At 51.2% G+C, this 17,426-nt stretch overlaps 1 protein-coding gene across 2 annotated transcripts; it reads right to left on the reverse strand.

Annotated features, from left to right (window-relative positions):
- Positions 1-51: 51 nt before the first annotated feature.
- On the reverse strand, positions 52-17,317 carry PIGO (phosphatidylinositol glycan anchor biosynthesis class O). Of its 2 annotated transcripts, none has more exons than XM_021554574.4 (11): positions 16,791-17,317; positions 15,939-16,432; positions 13,880-14,023; positions 12,675-12,798; positions 11,556-11,715; positions 10,218-10,391; positions 6,818-8,387; positions 6,113-6,316; positions 5,641-5,843; positions 4,793-4,863; positions 52-4,182 (listed from the first exon to the last, which is right to left on the reverse strand). In XM_021554574.4, the coding sequence occupies exons 2-11, from the start codon at positions 16,429-16,431 to the stop codon at positions 4,062-4,064; spliced, it is 3,264 nt and encodes a 1,087-aa protein (XP_021410249.2). In that variant the 5' UTR covers position 16,432; positions 16,791-17,317; the 3' UTR covers positions 52-4,061. The 2 variants fall into 2 exon arrangements, with proteins under 2 accessions (XP_021410249.2, XP_085423232.1); XM_085567106.1 differs by having other exon boundaries at positions 16,776-17,317.
- Between the last annotated feature and the right edge of the window lie 109 nt (positions 17,318-17,426).

A 17,426-nucleotide genomic window follows, 5' to 3' on the forward strand; every position in this document is an offset into this window, starting at 1 on the left:
AGACCCCAGATGGGTCAGGGAGAATGATGGAAGAATGAGACTACACAGCTCTCCTTGGCTCTCACCATTTTATTTGCAGACATAATTTTCACAGCTGCCCGGAGCCCCGTGCCACCCTCGGACAGCAAATCACGCACACCTCCCTCCACTCCCGATTAATTAATTATGCAATTTAGCAACGGAGCGACCCCATCCTGGCAGCCTCATGGGGTTGGTCGTGCCATACCCAGGGTGCCAGGTGAACGAGCACAGCCAACTTGCCTGCTTTAGAGGGTTTTTTGAAAAGAAAAAGGCTCTGCTTCCCAGCAGAGACTTGATGAAAGCATTGACAGCCAGATATGTAGATACCCAGGAAAGTGTAGCACCACGCAGCATGCAGAGCTCCCAGGTTGCTTTCCACAACTGGGTCCATCCCCTTTTTTTTTTCCCCAAATGAGGGGCTGAGGTACAAAGAAGTTAATAAAAAATAAACAATCTTGCTCCAAACCACGTGGTGCACTGAGTCAGGGTTCAGAGGAGAGCCAGGATCCCCAGCCCTGCGCCCCACACGCTGGCACTGCTGCTTCCTGAGGGGAAAGGGGACATGCACACCAAGACTAGGACTGTGCCTTGGCAGAAAAAACCAGACTGAAGAGTTGAGGGAAAACCAGAGAGAGATGGGATAGAGGAATGGCCGTGGGAACAGAGCTGGAACGAGCCCTGGGCTCTGGGCTCCCCAAAACAGTGCCATCCCTTGGGATCTGTGTTAGCCCCATGGACCAGAGGTGCAGGTGCTCCCAACACTCACAACTCTTCACAGTGGCTGCAGCTTTTGGTCACTATTTTCTAGGCAGCAAAAAAAGAGACACAATTGAAGTTTTGCTCTGTGCCAGGACTATGGGACACACCATGGGCCTGAGCCAGGGAAGTTTCCCAATGACTCTCCTTTGCCAAGAAACACATGCACAACACTTGCAAAGCGCAAAGTGCAGAAAGATTGTGGAGTGCAGGATGAAAACTGCTCAGCTGAGCACTCTGTCCCCTGTCATACTCAGCCCAGGTCACAGGGACCAGAAATAACCTGCCTGGCATAATTCATCTAGGAAAGCCGAGTGGGGCCCTAAAACAACCTCTTTGGAGGGATGTGGGGCAAAACCCACTCCCCAGCACATAAGATTTCCCAAAGAGCCTTGGTTTGGACTAGGAGACAACCCCCTCCTTGGTTTTAAATCAGCAAACACAGCCCTGTCTGCTCTAGCATCAGTGGCATGATCTGCTTCTAAGGTCGCCAGGCCCTAGACTGGCACTAACTCTGTCATCCCCAGCATGCTCAGAAGAATGGCAGCCAAACAATCAGCTTCAGAGCAGCTGAGGAAGGCTGACAAAGACTGAAACAGGCAATGAAAAGAAGCTAGAGCATCTCTAGCCCTTGGGAAACTCATCTTTGTGAATCAGAAATCTTTGGTGTAGCAGCCAGTCTGCTGTGTCCGAGCAGCCAGCATTCTATGGTGGCTCTGCAGTGACAAGGTGTAGTTGCAGCCCTTCTACTGCAAGCTTTGTTTAGTCTCTGGTGAGATAAGTGTGTCCTTTGATGATGCTACAGCTCTGCTGTTCCATCTGCTCTCCCAGCCTCCTGGGACCATGAGCCCCATACACGGCAGAGGGGTGGTATGCAGGGGTGAGGAGAGGATTCCCAAGCCCCATGTGAGTGCTCCAACCATTAACAGTGAGCATGGGAAGGCTCAGCTGCACTGGAGTGACCAGTGAGAAGAGAAACAAGTCCCAGAGATGGATGCCAAGGGGCCTGGGTGGCAGCTGTGGGGACATCAGTGGCCAGTCCTACACTATCAGTGGCCGCAGGGACTTCTGCCAGCACAAATACAGGCAGGCAGAAAGCTCCTGACCAGGTTATGAAGTTACAAAACCAATTTAAGCTCCAGCCTTGAGGTTTAGCAATGTGTTATCCAGATTAACCTCACATTAAATGAAAATTTACTGGGTAACTGCTACCTCCATCCCCTTCCTTCTCCCCGTATAGACGCACCCCTCGTTCCTTCAGAAGCATATGACCACCAGGCAGTCAGCTTTCAGCAAACAACCTATTTTCAAGGGTGTGACTACCTAAGCCCATTGTGACTACCTAAGCCCATTTTAATTGTGGGCTGATGCATTCCTGTAGCTTTCAGCTTCCCTCACTGTTTGCCACTACCCCTTCCTTGTACTAGCACTGCTGTCATGCATCCAAGCAGTGAGGCAGGCCAGGGTGTGAAGCCACTCACAAACCAGTCCCTGGTTGTGACAGGTGAAACTGAGCAGGACCACAGAGCAGAGGACATGAGAGGCTGAGGTAGCAGAGCAGAGACAGCAGATCAGGAGCAGGCCAGGCAATGGAAATCTCATATATGAACAGTTTAACCCTTCCTGGAATTGCATCTGAACAACTGAGCAGGCATTTTGCAGGGGTAAAATACAAAATTCCACCTGCCCTCAAGAGCCACAGCAACTGGGCACTTGGGAAAAATGTCAAGAAATTAAATCATGAGAGAGATTTTCCCTGGGACTCCGCAGGGCAGAGAACAACCTGGAGTTATGCTAACAGTCTGCAGTAAGGAACTCAAACAGGGGCTAGTCATGGTGCATGAGTTAAAAATTAATGGGATCAGGCAAATATCATTGCAGAAATCCCAGGCAAGCAGTCCTTGTCTCTTTCCAGAGAGGAAAGAGACAAAAGGTTTCATAGCACCAAGAAATGCCACACAGTGGTTCAGGGCAGTAAGGAATCCCAGCTCCAATGGAAACTGCAGGAGGAACTGAGCTGGGATATGGCCAGGCACCATGGTCACCACCCTCTACCTGTGCCCATAAAGAAAGGAATACCATGTCTCCTGACTGTGAGCAGTCAAGGGCATGTTTGGCATTGCTTACTTGTGACATGAGGTCTCACAGAGAATGCCAAGGCCAAGAGGGAGACAAGCCCCAAACATGGGATCATGGATGCACTTGACTGCATCTGGTCCATAGCACCCAGCACACACACAGACACCAGTAAGCTGAACCACTTCCCAAAAGAATTGGTGCCTGCTCCAGGCTTTCAAGTAGCTGTTCTCAAGCTCTGGAGCTCACACCAAGGCTACTCAGCAGCTGGCAGAGCTATTCCAGGTTCCCCTTTCCTGATGGCCAGCTCCAGCATGGGTGTCAGTCCATATTCTGTCACTACATCCTGCTGCATCTAAACTGTTAACAGTCAACAGCCAGCATCCAGCAGCACACACCCAGGAAGAGACCAAGAGCCATGGCTGCTACCACCCAACCCACAGGGACCCAGACAGGTTGAGAACAGAAGTGGAGAATTTCTTGGTCGTGCACACAGTTGGCCCTGCTACCACTAGCTGAAGCTAAGCCTGCTGTACAAGGCAGCCCACAGTGCTCCCCACTGCACTTCACTGAGTGGAACCAGGAAAGTGAGACAGAGTGTAGGGCAAGAGAGGCCTTACCATAGAGCAACTGACTGACTTTACAGAGGAGTAGCTGCCACCGAGGCTCCAGGAGCCATCTGCATGGAAACGTGCAGTGTGATTCCAGTGTAAAAACCAAGCATGTGAAAACAAAGTGGTGGCTGTGGGACATTCCCTCCCCTTCCAACCTCCTCTCCCCTCCTCAGCCGGCCCCATCCCATGAGTCTTTGCACAGTCACAGTGACACCTTGCTGGCCACTGAAGCCTACCAGCTGGTCATTGTGGCAGGTGTCAGGAAAGTACCAGCAAGACCCCTGCTGGTGTTTCTCCAAAGGAGCACTTCAGGACTCTTGCTTCTTGGGTTCCTGCAGCAGAGTCCTGCTGCCAGAAAAGGCCCAGCGAGAGCTCTGATCTCCCCTGCTGAGAAACACCATCCCTGTGAGCCAGGAACAGGTGGCTCCAGTCCTTTTTGTTCAGCACAGCAGCAGGGAGCTGGGCATAATCCCTGACTGCTGTCGGCAGGCACTGGTTTGCTGCGGGCTCGTGTATCCCTCCCAGCTGGTGGGAGGCCAGGAGACAGCCACAGCCTGGGCCAACGAGCAGGTCAGGCTCCTCACATCTCCAAGGCTACCTCAGCCGAAGCTGGCTGAACCAGGTGCTGACAGCACAGTCCACACGCATCACCAGCGAGATCCCCAGCAAGAGGCAGATGCTGCTCACCACAAAGCCCAGCGACTCAAAGAGGAACCTGCAGGCACAAGAGATGCAGTTAAGGATACAACAGCCAGCATGACTACAGAGACAGGTTGCTACCCTCCAGCTGACTGATTTTCCTGACAATGAGGCTTGTAGCATCCCACATCCTAAAACCTGAATTACATTCACTCCCCAGCAGTTGCTGCCTGAAACCCATAAGCCAAGCACTCATCTGATTTAGAGGCCACTCAGGACCCATTGACTCAGGGGGGATTGTGAATCCCTCAGAGGCTGAGGCCACCCTTCACATCGACTAATTCAAAGGCTTTCTGGTTCAGCATTTCTGGGTTTATCACTTCTGGCCTGGTATCCTTACCTTTGGCTCTGACTACAACATTCTCAGCTTCCAGGTGGGTTCTGTGTGTCTTTGGAAATTAAGACACACATTTCTTAATGTGAGGAGGAACTTCTCAGGCTGTAGCTCAAGTCTAGCTTCTGAATTTCAACCAGGATTTAGTTAGGGACATTCCTACAACCAGTACTAGGCAATGAGTCAGAAGATCAATCACAGAGTCTCTTCCAAAATTACTGTCTGTGAACTCTAGTCAAGGTGTCAGGGACATGAGTCTTAACCTAGCATCAGAGCAACTTCTGGGACTTACTTTGGGGCAAAGACCTTCCAAACCATGAGGTGTCTCCTGAGGATCATCGCTGCACAAACACAGGCCAGAAGCTGCAGGGAAGATCAGGAAAAACAAGTTACAGGTGACTCTGGAGAGACCTCCTGGGCACTAGGTTCACATCTGAAGGTGGTACTAAACTGCACATGCCTGAGAGGCTGGCACAGAGCACATCAGAAATGAGCATCCTAAAGAGGACTTTTTTCCATGATGTCCTCAATTCAGGAAACATAGGCAGCTTAGGGTATATGAAGACTCTTGTGGGGCCAGGCTGGGGCAGCACCGGGGAGGGCTCACACCAGGGCTAACCTGACCTACTGTTTGACTGAGAGGGGTGCTGCTGCTCACTGCTGCAGGGCTTGCCCCTTCCCTTGCACTGTCTCTAGTCTGACAACACAGGAGAATGATTTGAAGAGATAAATCCCAGAAAACTATTCACTTCTTTCACAGGATTAAAATTTCTGGTGTTTAGCTTCCTATATCATCACAGCACATATGAAAACCAGAGATGGTCTGAGATAGGAATGCTAAGGAAGACCGGGAGTAGGATTACAACCCTGCAGCTCCTGAGCAGACATTCCCATCTGGGCATATGGGTATGAAAAACATCCTAATCCATATGGCAGCTTCCATGCTGGAGCCATTCCCAAAGCACAGAGCAAATAGCATGGCTGAGAAGGGACCTGCTCTTCCACCTGCAACCAGACACTCCATCCCTGGGCCTGTCTGTGTCCTGGCTTACCCCTTTTATCAGAGTGCCCCACAGTTACCACAGCATACCAATTTCCTCCTAGACAACACACACACAGCCACCCTGCTACTGCCTGTACCTGTGCCCCAAGGACAAAAAGGTATTTCAATCCCAGTCGCAACAGAGCAGTAGAGAACTCCTCTGGAGAGTCCCGCAGCCTCATTTCCATCATGTGCTCCTCCACCTCTTGCAGCTCCTCCTGGGACTCCTTCTTGGGCTTCTTCCTCTGTGAGTTGGACATCTCACACACAAAGGGCCACAGCAGGAGCAGTGGACAGCCAACTACCTCAAGGACAAAGGCACATGCAGTTATCAGAGCCCAGGAGGCGAGGAGCAGTCTAGGCTCTGCCATCCTGCCCTGGATGCAGGAAGCACATACCCCAGCTCCAGGCCAGCCTGCTATGGCCCCACAAGGGGAACAGCGAGGACACTGTAGCTCAGCTGGTGCTGGAGCCTTTATTGCCCCACACTCAACCTGCAGAGCCCCAAGCAAGGCACTGCCATGAGCTGTGTCCACTCAGGCTCCACAGCCCAGGAAGAAATTGATTTACCTGCAAAAAGGATATGGGAAGCAAAGGTGTTGGCTCCCACCAGGACAGCAGGCAGGAGGTTCATGCTGTGGTCAAGGTGGAAGCCAACAAAGGCTGCATTCCAGTGGATAGCTGGGAAGATAGGCTGGTGGCCTGTGGAATAGAAGAACTGTGAAGCAGCAAGGAGCCAGGAGATGACTGCATACCATGGCACTGAAAAGAGCTCTGAGAAAATAAAAGACAAAAACAGAGGCAGAGGGTGGGGATATTAGCATCAAGGAACAAGACAGATCCATGGTTAAAAAAGCCTAAGAATTTTTTTCCCAGGTTCCCTTTCCACGTTAGCTCTTTTTAGAGACCAGAAACCATCCAGATACAGCAAGGGGCCAGCATTCCCTCTGCTGGTGCCAGTAGCCTTGCTACTGCACTCTGTCAGAACCAGTGGGGCTAGGAGACTGTTCACACCCTGGGAAGAAGAAAGCTCCTTCCCCTGACCCAAGACACTCCTCCCACCACGATGTTCACATTCCTGCTGCATGCATCTTTCTTCTACCTGAGGATTTAAGCAGCTCTAAAAAAGCTAAGAGTATCCTGAGGATTAGTGCACCACTATTTCCCAAGACTAGAAACTAGATCCTGCTTCTCCTCAATGGAATTAAGGCAAGGTCACTGCAGGTTAGGCCCAGGTCACAGATGCAGTGGTTGCTCTACGGAGCCCAGACTCACCAGCATCTCTGGCAAGGCCTCTGGCACACGTCTGGATGTGCAGCAGCACAAAGGCCTCCACAAAGAGGAGCAGAAAGGCAAAGCTCAGCCGCTCGCTGTGCAGAAGCATCAAGAGGAAGCCCAGGAGGGTGAGGGCTATGACCAGGGCTGCTGAGTACACACTGCCCAGCCCGTATGCTGCAACAGTGGCCCTGCAGCTGCCCCGCTCCAGCCGGCTCTTCTGGGACTCCTGCATCCTCTTGTAGATCTGAGGGATGACGTGGAGGAAGTCAACTTCAGAGCCAGGAACTCCCAGGTAGGGAGTGACAATGGATCCTGCCAGCTCCCGTGTGTCCTTTGCAAACACCGTCATGGGATTGCACAACAGGAGTAGTAGTCCCATGGATGCTAGTCCATAGACAGCCCTGGGAAAGACAACAACTGCAACCTGCACCAGCTCCTGCAGCCTGCCAAGAGAGTCATCAACACTGGAGGCAACAGCCCAGTAGCAGGCAATGCAGAGGACCACCAGTGGGAAACCCCAGCGCACAAAGAGCACAAGGGGGTCCGAGCTGTTCAGGTTGCCATAGTGCCTTAGCCAGCTCTGCACTGCATACACCAGCCCAGCCAGCAAGGCCACGCACAGGAGGTAGAAGAAGTTCTTGGCCCGTGTGTTTCTCAGGCTGGCAAGTGGGGAGAGGAAAACAGAGGGTCGGCACTGAGGGATTTCTTCGCGGCACTGGTGGAAGAAACTGGAGAGGCGCACGCAGACCAGGAGCATGGCCACGAGGCACAGCAGATACCAGATCTCTCTCCGGTAAGAAGAAACACCAAGGAGCTGCTGCTTGGGACCTTCTGGCACAGTCAGGTGACCATCCCAGTGGAGCTTCCCTACTAGCAACATCACCAGAGAGGCCAGCAGGAACGGAGCCACTCGTGCCTCAGCCACAACAAAGCTGTCGGAGAACATAGCTCCACAGCGGAAGAACAGAATGCCCATGGGGAAGGCCAGCCCCAGCCAAGCTCGCAGCCTCTGCCTGAGGCCACCACTGGCCAAGGGGGGCTGACTGCCTGTCAAACGGGCTCTCTTGAGATGCTGGCCCCACCAGTGCCAGAAAAAACCCAGCTGAGAAGCAGCGGCTGCCCATGATGACACCAGGAGCAGATCCAGCCCCTCTTGGGTGAAAACATGGACTAGCCACAGCAGAGCAGCCCCCACAGGGCCCCAGAAGAGCGGGTACAGGAGGCAGCTGCGACAGAGAGATTGTGAGGACGCCGCCAGCTCTGAGGCCATGTAGCAGAGCAAGCAAGAGGAAGCAATAAGGATGCAGCCCCCCACCATACGCAGGGGGTGGAAGCGGGCCCAGGACTGGGTGCACACAGCCCGTGCCTCCCGCAAGTAGCGCTGGAAGCGACCGATGAGGCTTCCCAGCCTCGGCTTGAGCTCTGGAGGCACTGTCGTCCCATGCACCTGGGTCAGGAGCTGCGTGTGCTCCTCCACAGCACTAGAGAAGAGCTCCTGCAGGTGCTGGAGCTGCTCTGCTGGCAGGTCCTGAGCCACCAGCGAGTAGGACTGCAGGAAACGATACACCTACAGGAGAGAAGACATGGGATCAGACAGCAGCACTGGGAAAACAGGGAATGGGATTAACTGCTTCATGCTGCCCCTTCATAATAGAAACAACCCCAATTTACCAAACCCGCCTAGGGCAGACTTGTCCCCAGCTGTATAATCCAGGCATGTCACCATCAGGAAACTCAATCTCTCTGACAAACTGACATCCCATCTCTCTGACAAACTGACATCCCTCTCAAGTGATGCATCCACAGCGACAGACATAGTGACTCCTGCAGCAATACCTCTGGTAATGCTGAGCATCACTAAGGGTTTTTATGGAATCTTTGGCAGCAATAAGGCAAATGTCCTCCAGAAGGTCAAGTCATTACTATTAATGACTTGTTAATTTGCACCCCATGTTGAGTTTTACAGTTTTGTCTGAGAAAAAACATCACATTAAAAAACTTACACTGGATGAAACCAAACATCTTCCCTTTCTTCAGTAACAGCACATTAATACACTGCACCATAGTTTAAGAAAAATTCATTCTTTTTGCTTTCTACTTCAACAGAGACACAAACAGAGGCAGCTACAATCCCAAAGTCATAAAAGAAGTGTTACAGAGGCATTAGCAAGGCAGAGAACCTGCACACACATCCATCTGCTTAGATCTCTCCAGTCCTGAATTGCACCCGTAACTTCACACAGCTTCCATTTGCCTCAGAGCACAGTCAGAATCAGTCTGCCTCTGCCCATGGATGGCAGACACAGGCACTGGCTTTCTCAAAGGCCTCCCTGGAATGCCACGGCTTCTTCAACACCACCCTTACCAGATCAGAAATCTCCTCAAAGAATGAGTGCAAATATTTACAGGCACAACTTGATAATGCTAATTCCTAACAAATTATGATTGATATCCTCAGTGATTAATGGACACTAACTTACAGTATGATCTTTAAATGTCAGAGCACTCTGCTGCTCTATAATTACAGAGCTGAGTATCTTTGTCTACCCCATGAGCAATCATTCTCTCCAGCTCTTCACTGGCTTGCACCAGTAGTGTTCAACTGGCACTCCAAGGAGCTGGTTGGGCACTGGGGGAGTAATTCCTGTGCTCCCAGCAATCCAGTCTCTCAAAGGCAGCCTGGCCCTTAGCTGAGATACATGCCTTGCAATGCCTGTGGCAAATCTGGTTCTGTAGCATAACAAGAGCCACAACAGATGGCCCTCACATGATCCATAGAGGCTCTCACTTAGGCTGCTCTACTGCATAGGCTTTTTTTATACCTAATATAGAGACTCTCCTTCAAATTTTGTCAAGATGCTACTGGGGTTCGGTATTTTGTTGCACTTTATGTTAATTGCTCCTTCACTATCCTACTTCACCTGTTACATGGTTATTTTTTTTTAATTTGGTCTTTCATTACTGTTTTCCTTTTTCCACTAATCTAGAATAGTATTTTGTTAACACTGTTTCTCCTTCAAAACTGAAGCAGCATCAAAATCTCCACTTTTACTTTCTCCAATCACAACACTTGCCTCTGGTCATCTTCGGACTTGAGGAACCAATGTCCCCTATTATTTAATCCACTTCTGACCATCTGGGTCTAGCCACCCTCCATCTTCCCAGACAGTTATTTTCCATACCACAGCACTAAACACATGGCTCTCATTTCTCTTTAGGGAAAATGGGGCAGTCTTTTACTGGAGTAAACACTGCTAGGATGTAATGCTCCAAAGTAAATTCCCCATGAAGATAATAGCATGTCACCATCTCACCTACACCAAACAGAACAGGTTTGTGCTTAAAAAGTCATTCCATCTTCCCTCTAGTTCAATGGGAGGCTCACTACAGGCCATACCTGCTTGGCATTGATGTGATAGACTGAGAGCTGCTCCAAGGCTGCAGACACAGCATCACTGTCCCCAGCAAACAGCTCAGCCATCACCTCCCCAATACTACTGTAGGGGATGGGCACTCCCAGCAGCAGGGCCACAGTGGGAACCAGGTTCACTTGAGGAATGGTTTCAGGCTCCTGGAGAAATGGGAGGAATCCGAAATTCAGAGAGAACACAGCAATGCAGCTTTTCACTCGTTTGAGAAGACAGTGGGGAAGACATCCCTGCTCAAAGGTGAATCCAGGCAGAGGCACAGCTCTACTCTCCCCAAGGGTCTTCTGGTGAGAAGCATGCCTGCTGGGAGTTGCAGGTCGATGGGGAAGGCCCTGGCTGTCCAACAGCTCACCTGGCCCTACACAAGCACCCCTCACAGCTGCAGTGACCTGACCAAACACTTCAGCCCTCTGTATTGCTGTGTCAGCCCTTCCGCTGTACTCTTGAGACAAGGTGACAAAGCTACCACTCCTCTCAATCACGGTGAAAAGGCTGGAAAGCAGCACCATGGAAAGAGAACTGGAGGTCCTGGTTGATAGAAAGTTGAATGTGAGTCAGCAGTGCTCTGGCAGCCAGGAGGGCCAACTCTGTTCTGGGGTCATCAGGCACAGCATCAACAGCTGGGCAAGGGAGGGGATTGTCCTGCTCTGCTCTGCACTGGGGCGACCTCACCTTGAGTGCTGGAGGCAGTTTTAGACACCAGAATATAAAAAAGATGTTAAGCTATTAGGAAGCATCCAAATGACAGCCAGGAGGCTGATGAAGGGTCTGGAAGGGAGTGTGAGGAGTGGCTGAAGTTATTTGGTCTGTTCAGCTGGGAGAAGGGGAGACTGAGGGGAGACCTCTGGGTGTCTACAACATTCTACTGAGGGGAAGAAGAGGGTCAGGCACTGATCTCTTCTCCATGGTAACCAGTGATAGGACTTGAGGGAATGGTCTGAAGTTGTGTCAGGATAGATTTAGGACGGATAGTAGGAAAAGTTTCTTCACCCAGGGGATGGCAGCACACTGCAACAGGCTCCCCAGGGAAGTGGTCACAGCACCAAGCCCAACAGAGTTCAGGATGTGTTTGGACAATGTTCTTAGGAACATGGCATGACCCTTAAGAATGGCCTATGTATGGCCAGGAGTTAGACTTGATGATCCTGATGTGTCCCTTCCAAATCAGTTTATTCCATGATTCTATGACAGACTCCTCATCCCTCTCAGTCTAAAAAATCCCAGCCAAACTGTTACTTCCTGTAATCCCAGAGTTGGAGTTTTCAGGCACCAGCTCAGGCAGGGATAGGTAAGAGTCAGCTCCTCACCTCTGGAGGGCCACTGCCAAACAGAGGTGTTCTGCTGTACACAAACAGTGCTGCATTGACTTCCTTCTCGCTGTCGCCACCATGGTCTCCAGTTTCCGTCATGCCGTGGTCCCCAGCCACCAGAAGAAGAGTGTCATTCCCCAGGTGATCCACCAAGGACCTGCCACCAAGATAAGGAAGATCAACTCAGGATATTTCCCCAGCAAGCCTGCCTGCACCACAGAGGTGAGGTCTCAGAAGGATATGAGCAAAATTAAATGCTGATGCAGAACTGTAACAAGCCAGGGTCCAGGGTGTTTTAAATTGATGCATTAAAGCCAAACTGAAAATTCACAGCCCTAGGACAGAGTGGACCAATCTTGCTTGGGTTCCCAGCAAACAGTGCCATCAGAGATCGTGACAAAATGCAATTGAGAAGAAAGATTTCTCACAAAAACTAAATTTTAGGCTGCTGCTATTTGGGTCATGTATCATGTTATGTGAGCCATCTCCCACATCAAAGGAAAAAAGCAAGAATTACTCCCTGAAAGATGCAGCAGTATGACACAGTATATGCTGTGCTGTCAAATACAGCAGAGCAAGTTACCAACTCGTTCTAGCAGCAAAACTTAAAGCAGTCCTAAAAATCAAGAGCTTCAGCATTTGGGGCTGAGACACATCTGCATGACTGAAATCTCTGTATCCCATCCTGCCCTCTGCCTTAAATGTGCCGGTCATGGTTCTGTGTGATAAATGCAGCAGCATTCATTCCCTAGCCAGGGTCCTCCATCCACTTCTCAAGCATTACCCAGACCTCAGTGGGACAATGTCCATGTTAAAGATGGAAACAGAGAGGCTCAGTTACTCCAGCTGCACTATCATCTCATGGTTTGGTAGAGATGTAAGACCTGAGGGCAGCCTTACTTACGAAACCAAACCTCTCAACAATCATCTACATAAGCAATACTGCCCATAGCTGGGGTTCCAGCTGCTGCTGGCAAAAGCTGTTTTCCATGTTAACGGGCTCAGTAAGCATTAATTCCCTGTTGCCCTCTGTATCCATCAATTCCTCGGGAAGGTACCACCAGCCTGGCTGAAGGAAGAGACCAGCCAGCAACACCTCAGCACCACACTGATCACCTGAGCATCTCATTCATCTGGGTGAGCTTCTTTGCCATCTCGGGATGGTTGGGTCCATGTTTGTGCCCACAGTGGTCCACGCCAAGGAAGTGAGCAATCAGCACATCCCATTCACCACTGTCCACTGCAGAACAAAAGCAAACTTATCACACACCAGCCTGGAATTCTAAGCCTGGATCCTCCTGCCAAAATTTCCTGGTTGCCTCTGGATATTGCTATTTCTTACCCTCCTGCCACTGTCACTCTTGAGGAAATTGATGCAGGTTTTAAATCAGGCACACTCTTGGCCAGAGGTTCCTCAGTGCAATGGCACAGGGACGTCAAAGCCTGGAAAACATCCCAGGATCCCTGTTTTTTTCTCCCCATCCCTCAGGAGGGGAACAATACAAGGTCACCCAAGTCATCTTGAACTTACCTCAAACTGCCACAGACTGAGCTAAAAAAAAGGTATGCTCAGAAAAAGAAGAGCCCCAAACTCCCATCCTTCCCTGGAGATATTGTAGGTTGGACTCAGTGTGCTCCTCTGCATCCCAGGACATGACCATGACACAACAACACAGTCCCTAGCTAGGAAGTTACCCTGGTCTCTCCCCTCTGCTTCAGGGTCTTGACACATGAAAACCAACATATTTGAAGTTAAAGGATGACCTACAACTCTCACACAAGGCACACAGACTTGCCTCTGAAAGGCTGCTGCACTCCTGATTTGCTTACATTTAGACACAGAAAAATGAAAGAGCATTCCACTTGGTCCCAGGACCACAGGGAGGTGGGAATCACCTATTTCATGTTTCATCTTCTTCCCATGACTAAGAAGCACCAATGCTTTGCTGAGGGCACTGCTGTGTCTCAGCCTCCTAACTTGTGTTTTCCCCAGAGCATTGTGTGCCTGCCTAGGAAGCCATGTGTCAAAGTTAAGGTGCTCCTCTGTCTCCATCCTGCCAGTGTATTTTGTAAGACAGCTGTAGAAGTCTAACCTCATCCCAGAAAAGCTGAATTCCGTCCCAGACAGAGAAAAGATATCTACAAAAATGGTCTGTGGGCTCCAAGAGCTGGCTTATCCGTGGAAATCCAGCTAGAGCACTGTAATCCTTGGGCAGCAGTGTGTAACAGCCCAGTGCTCCTTTGTAACAGAAAAAATCCTCCAGCCCTACCTCAAATTTGCAGTAGGAATACCACAAGGCCCTGGTGAGAGATCTACTTACCAGTTGGATAGAGATGCTGCAGGATCCCATCATCCACAGTGTGAAGATCCTTTACGTTAAAAGAAGGGAAGAAATAGGAACGGAAGAACTTCTTTGGGAAGAGTCCTTCCCATGTATCATCACCCATGAAGACCACTCTCCTTCCTGAGCCAGAGAGAAAGGAACGAATGAGAGATGGAGCCCTCCTGAGTCATGCTGCTACCACAACAATCCAAAGAGCCTGAGCAGGCCCACGTCAGGATTTGGAGAAATGGTTCTTCTCTAACCCACACCTAAAACTAAAATTTTCACTAAAAAAAAAGACCATCTGTCTGCAAAATACTTTGAATACAGGGAGGGACCAGTCCACGAGTATCTGTAAGCTGTGTCATACCCCTACAACAAAGTCACTGCATAACCTCAGGACTTATTGCTGATCTGACACATGACCCCTGCAGAAAGGCTCTTGGGCCACCACAACACAGGTGGGTGCACAGGGTGCAGCATGAAGCAGACAAAGCCTCACCTGAGGCCCGTGACCCCACTGCAAAATGCAAGGCAGCAGGTGATGGAGGAGAAGATGTGAGTTCTGAGTTCTGGCGTTTAAAAACAATTTTCAGACATGGAAAAGAGAAGGCAAAAGCACTGATGCTTCCCTCTGCCCTTGCTCTCCTTGCCCTGCCTGCCATCAGCCAGCTGTATTTCCACAGAGCCTTTTCAGCCTGGAAGCAAGGAACATGTTCTCTGAGACTGCTACTCTGGCACAGGATCTCTGGTGATCACCATCTTCATTTTACTTCAGGTGATTCACTACATTTGCCCACCTTGCTCACTCAAAGTCATGTTGCCTTAGCCCATTGTGAGCCTTGGGAGGAAGTCTCTCTGGGTAACAAACCACTGTGGCCTGCCCTCTTCCCTCTACACCATTATCCCACTGTAACAAGCCCTTTACAGCAGAACTAAGCACTCCCTAGCAGCATGAAACCACAATGAAAATGCGATGAGGTTGCTGTCTCATGCCTGCAGGCAGCTGTCCAGGCAGGCTGGCTGCCTGAGGGACACCCCCACAGCACACCTGGCACCACCTGGCACACCTGGCTCCTCCCCTGTCACGTGCCTCACACAACACAACCTTGGCAATCCTACAGGGATTCCTGGGGGTGACCTTGGGACAAACACCACCAGTGTTGCCACTTTTGCCTGCTTTCTCATCATCCTTGAAGATGATGAAGTCATTGTTACAGCACTTCTCATCTCATTCCCAACCCATGTCCTGCCTGCATGACAACCCTGCCTTAAGCAATTGTCATAAAGCAGGATAAAGAATCAGCTCACAGGGTGGATCTGTTGTAAGGGGTGCACTTCCCAGGGAGAAAGTAATCAAGATTTGGAATACAGGTTAAACTGAGAAGAGTTTGCATGTGCCCTGCTCCACTGGGCTGCTGCCCTGCCCACAGAGAATCACAGAATGTTAAGAGATTGGAAGGGACCTTAAAGATCATCCACTTCCAAGCCCCATCCCATGGGTAGGACGGGATCACTAGATCCCACTAGATCAGGTTGTCCGAGGCTTTATTCAGCATGGCCTTGAACGCTGCCAGGGATGAGGCATCTACAACCTTCCTGGGGATCCTGTTTCAGTGTCTCACCACCCTCATAGTAAAGAATTTCTTCTTCAAGTCTAACTTAAACTTCTCCGTCAATTTTTACCCATTCCTCTTCATTCTATTGCTACAGTTCTTGACAAAGATTTAATTTCCAGCTTCTCTGTAGGTCCCCTTCAGGTACTGGAAGGCTGCTATGAGGTTGCTGTACAACCTTCTCTTCTCCAGGCTGAACAGCCCCAGACACAGAATCATCAAGGTTGAAAGAGACCTTAAAAACCATCCATCCAATCATCCACCCACCACTATAAACCCCAAACCACACCATGCAGCACAAGATCTGAGAGTCTCTTAAGCACTTCCAGGGATGGTGACTCCACCATTTCCCTGGGCAACCTATTCGTATAGCCATGAAAAAATGTTTTTTTATATACACTCTGAAACTCCCTCGCCTGAGCTAAAGGCCAGGAACTCACCATTCTGCACCAGCTGTGCCAGCAGGTTGTCCTCCTGGATGGCGTAGGAGGCAAAGTTGCTGCCCACGTCGATGAAGGTGGGCAGCGAGCCGGTGGTGAGGCCCTTGATGCGCTGCATGGTGGCCGTGGGGGGGTCGGCTCGGAAGCGGTAGAGCCGGGCATGGCGGGGCTGGGAGGTGGCCAGCTGGTGCAGGACACCCAGCTTGTTCTCGTAGGGCAGTGGGCTGGTCTTGGCGGGGTCAAAGTGGGCAAACTCAAAATGGAGAGCGTCAATGATGATGAGCACGGCCTTGGAAAAGCGTTGGGGAACCCAGCAGGAGCCTGGTGGGAGGCTCTGCCTCTCCCAGAGTGGAGGCACGACTGGGTCTGAGCAGGAACTGCTGCTGGCAAGCTCGATCCGGGTGAGCAGGAAGCCGCTCATGAAGAGCCCGATACCGGCAAAAAAGAGAAGGCAAACCCAGGCCAGGAAAAGCACCACTGGCCACCGCTGCATCCTAGAGGGAAGGACAGGCAGGTTCAGCCCCAGCGGCTCTACCTGGGCAGACACCACTCCCTCCGTACCGACACCCATCCCTGGCCCAGCACCTCCCACACCCACCCAGCCCGCCTTGACTTCCCTTGGTCCCACTCCGTGTCCGGCAACTGCCCCACGCACTTCCTTGTATCCCCTCCCGGACGGAGCTGAATCCTGCTCCCTCCCGACTGCCCAGCGCTGCCCGGCACCCCCAGCCCCCTCCCGACACCCGCATTCCCATTCACACACGCCCAGCCCCCACCCACGCCGCTGTGTCCCCCACGCCCCAGCCCCTCACAGCGCCTTTCTGATCCCCGGCCCACCTGACCCCGTCCCACCTGCGGCGCCCGGCGCTCCCGGAAGCGCCGCGCCTGGCGCCGACCGCGCTGGAGCGGCACGGCGGGGAGCGGCCTGCGGCGGCAGCGCCTCCTGGCGCCCAGGAGGTCTCAGCGCGCCTCCCGCCAGGCCAGGTGCGCTCGCAACGGCGAAAGTGTGGTTTTAATTAATCAAATAATTAATTAATCGACAGAAGCACTCCCGGCCCTGTGCTGGGCGATGTGAGGAGCTCGCTGTAGAGAACACAGTCATACACTGTAGGGGCAGCTTCTGGGAGCAGACAGAGGACAGGATGATGAGAGTAGCTTACACTCCCAGAGAGGCGATGCACTGGGAGAGGTATCCTTCGTAAGAGTGGGGTTTCCAAATTCACAAATCATAAAACAGCTTGGGTTGGAAAGGTACCTTGAAGATCATCTAGTTCCAAACCCCCTGCTGTGAGCAGGGACACCTTCAACTTGATCAGGTTGCTCAGAGCCTCATCCACAACTTCCCAGAACAACCTGTGCCAGCACCTCACCATGCTCACAGATTTTTTTCTTAACATCGTTTTTCACTCTTATATGTCACTGCATATCCATGGGAAATCCCAGCAGAAGCCTGCTGAGGAGGGATGATCCCCCTTTGGCATTGAATGG

Source organism: Lonchura striata, chromosome Z (genome assembly GCF_050655825.1).
Source record: "Lonchura striata isolate lonStrDom1 chromosome Z, ASM5065582v1, whole genome shotgun sequence".
NCBI classification, from domain to species: domain Eukaryota; kingdom Metazoa; phylum Chordata; class Aves; order Passeriformes; family Estrildidae; genus Lonchura; species Lonchura striata.

Bases quoted from the DNA above. Each gene is read 5' to 3' on its own strand.
- PIGO (XM_021554574.4), bottom strand. From the start codon at position 16,431: ATGCAGCGGTGGCCAGTGGTGCTTTTCCTGGCCTGGGTTTGCCTTCTC. The intron at 12,799-13,879 runs GTAAGTAGATCT...TTTGTTCTGCAG, and splicing joins GCAGCATCTCTATCCAACTG to TGGACAGTGGTGAATGGGAT. The intron at 11,716-12,674 runs GTGATCAGTGTG...TCTTGGTGGCAG, and splicing joins CAGATGAATGAGATGCTCAG to GTCCTTGGTGGATCACCTGG.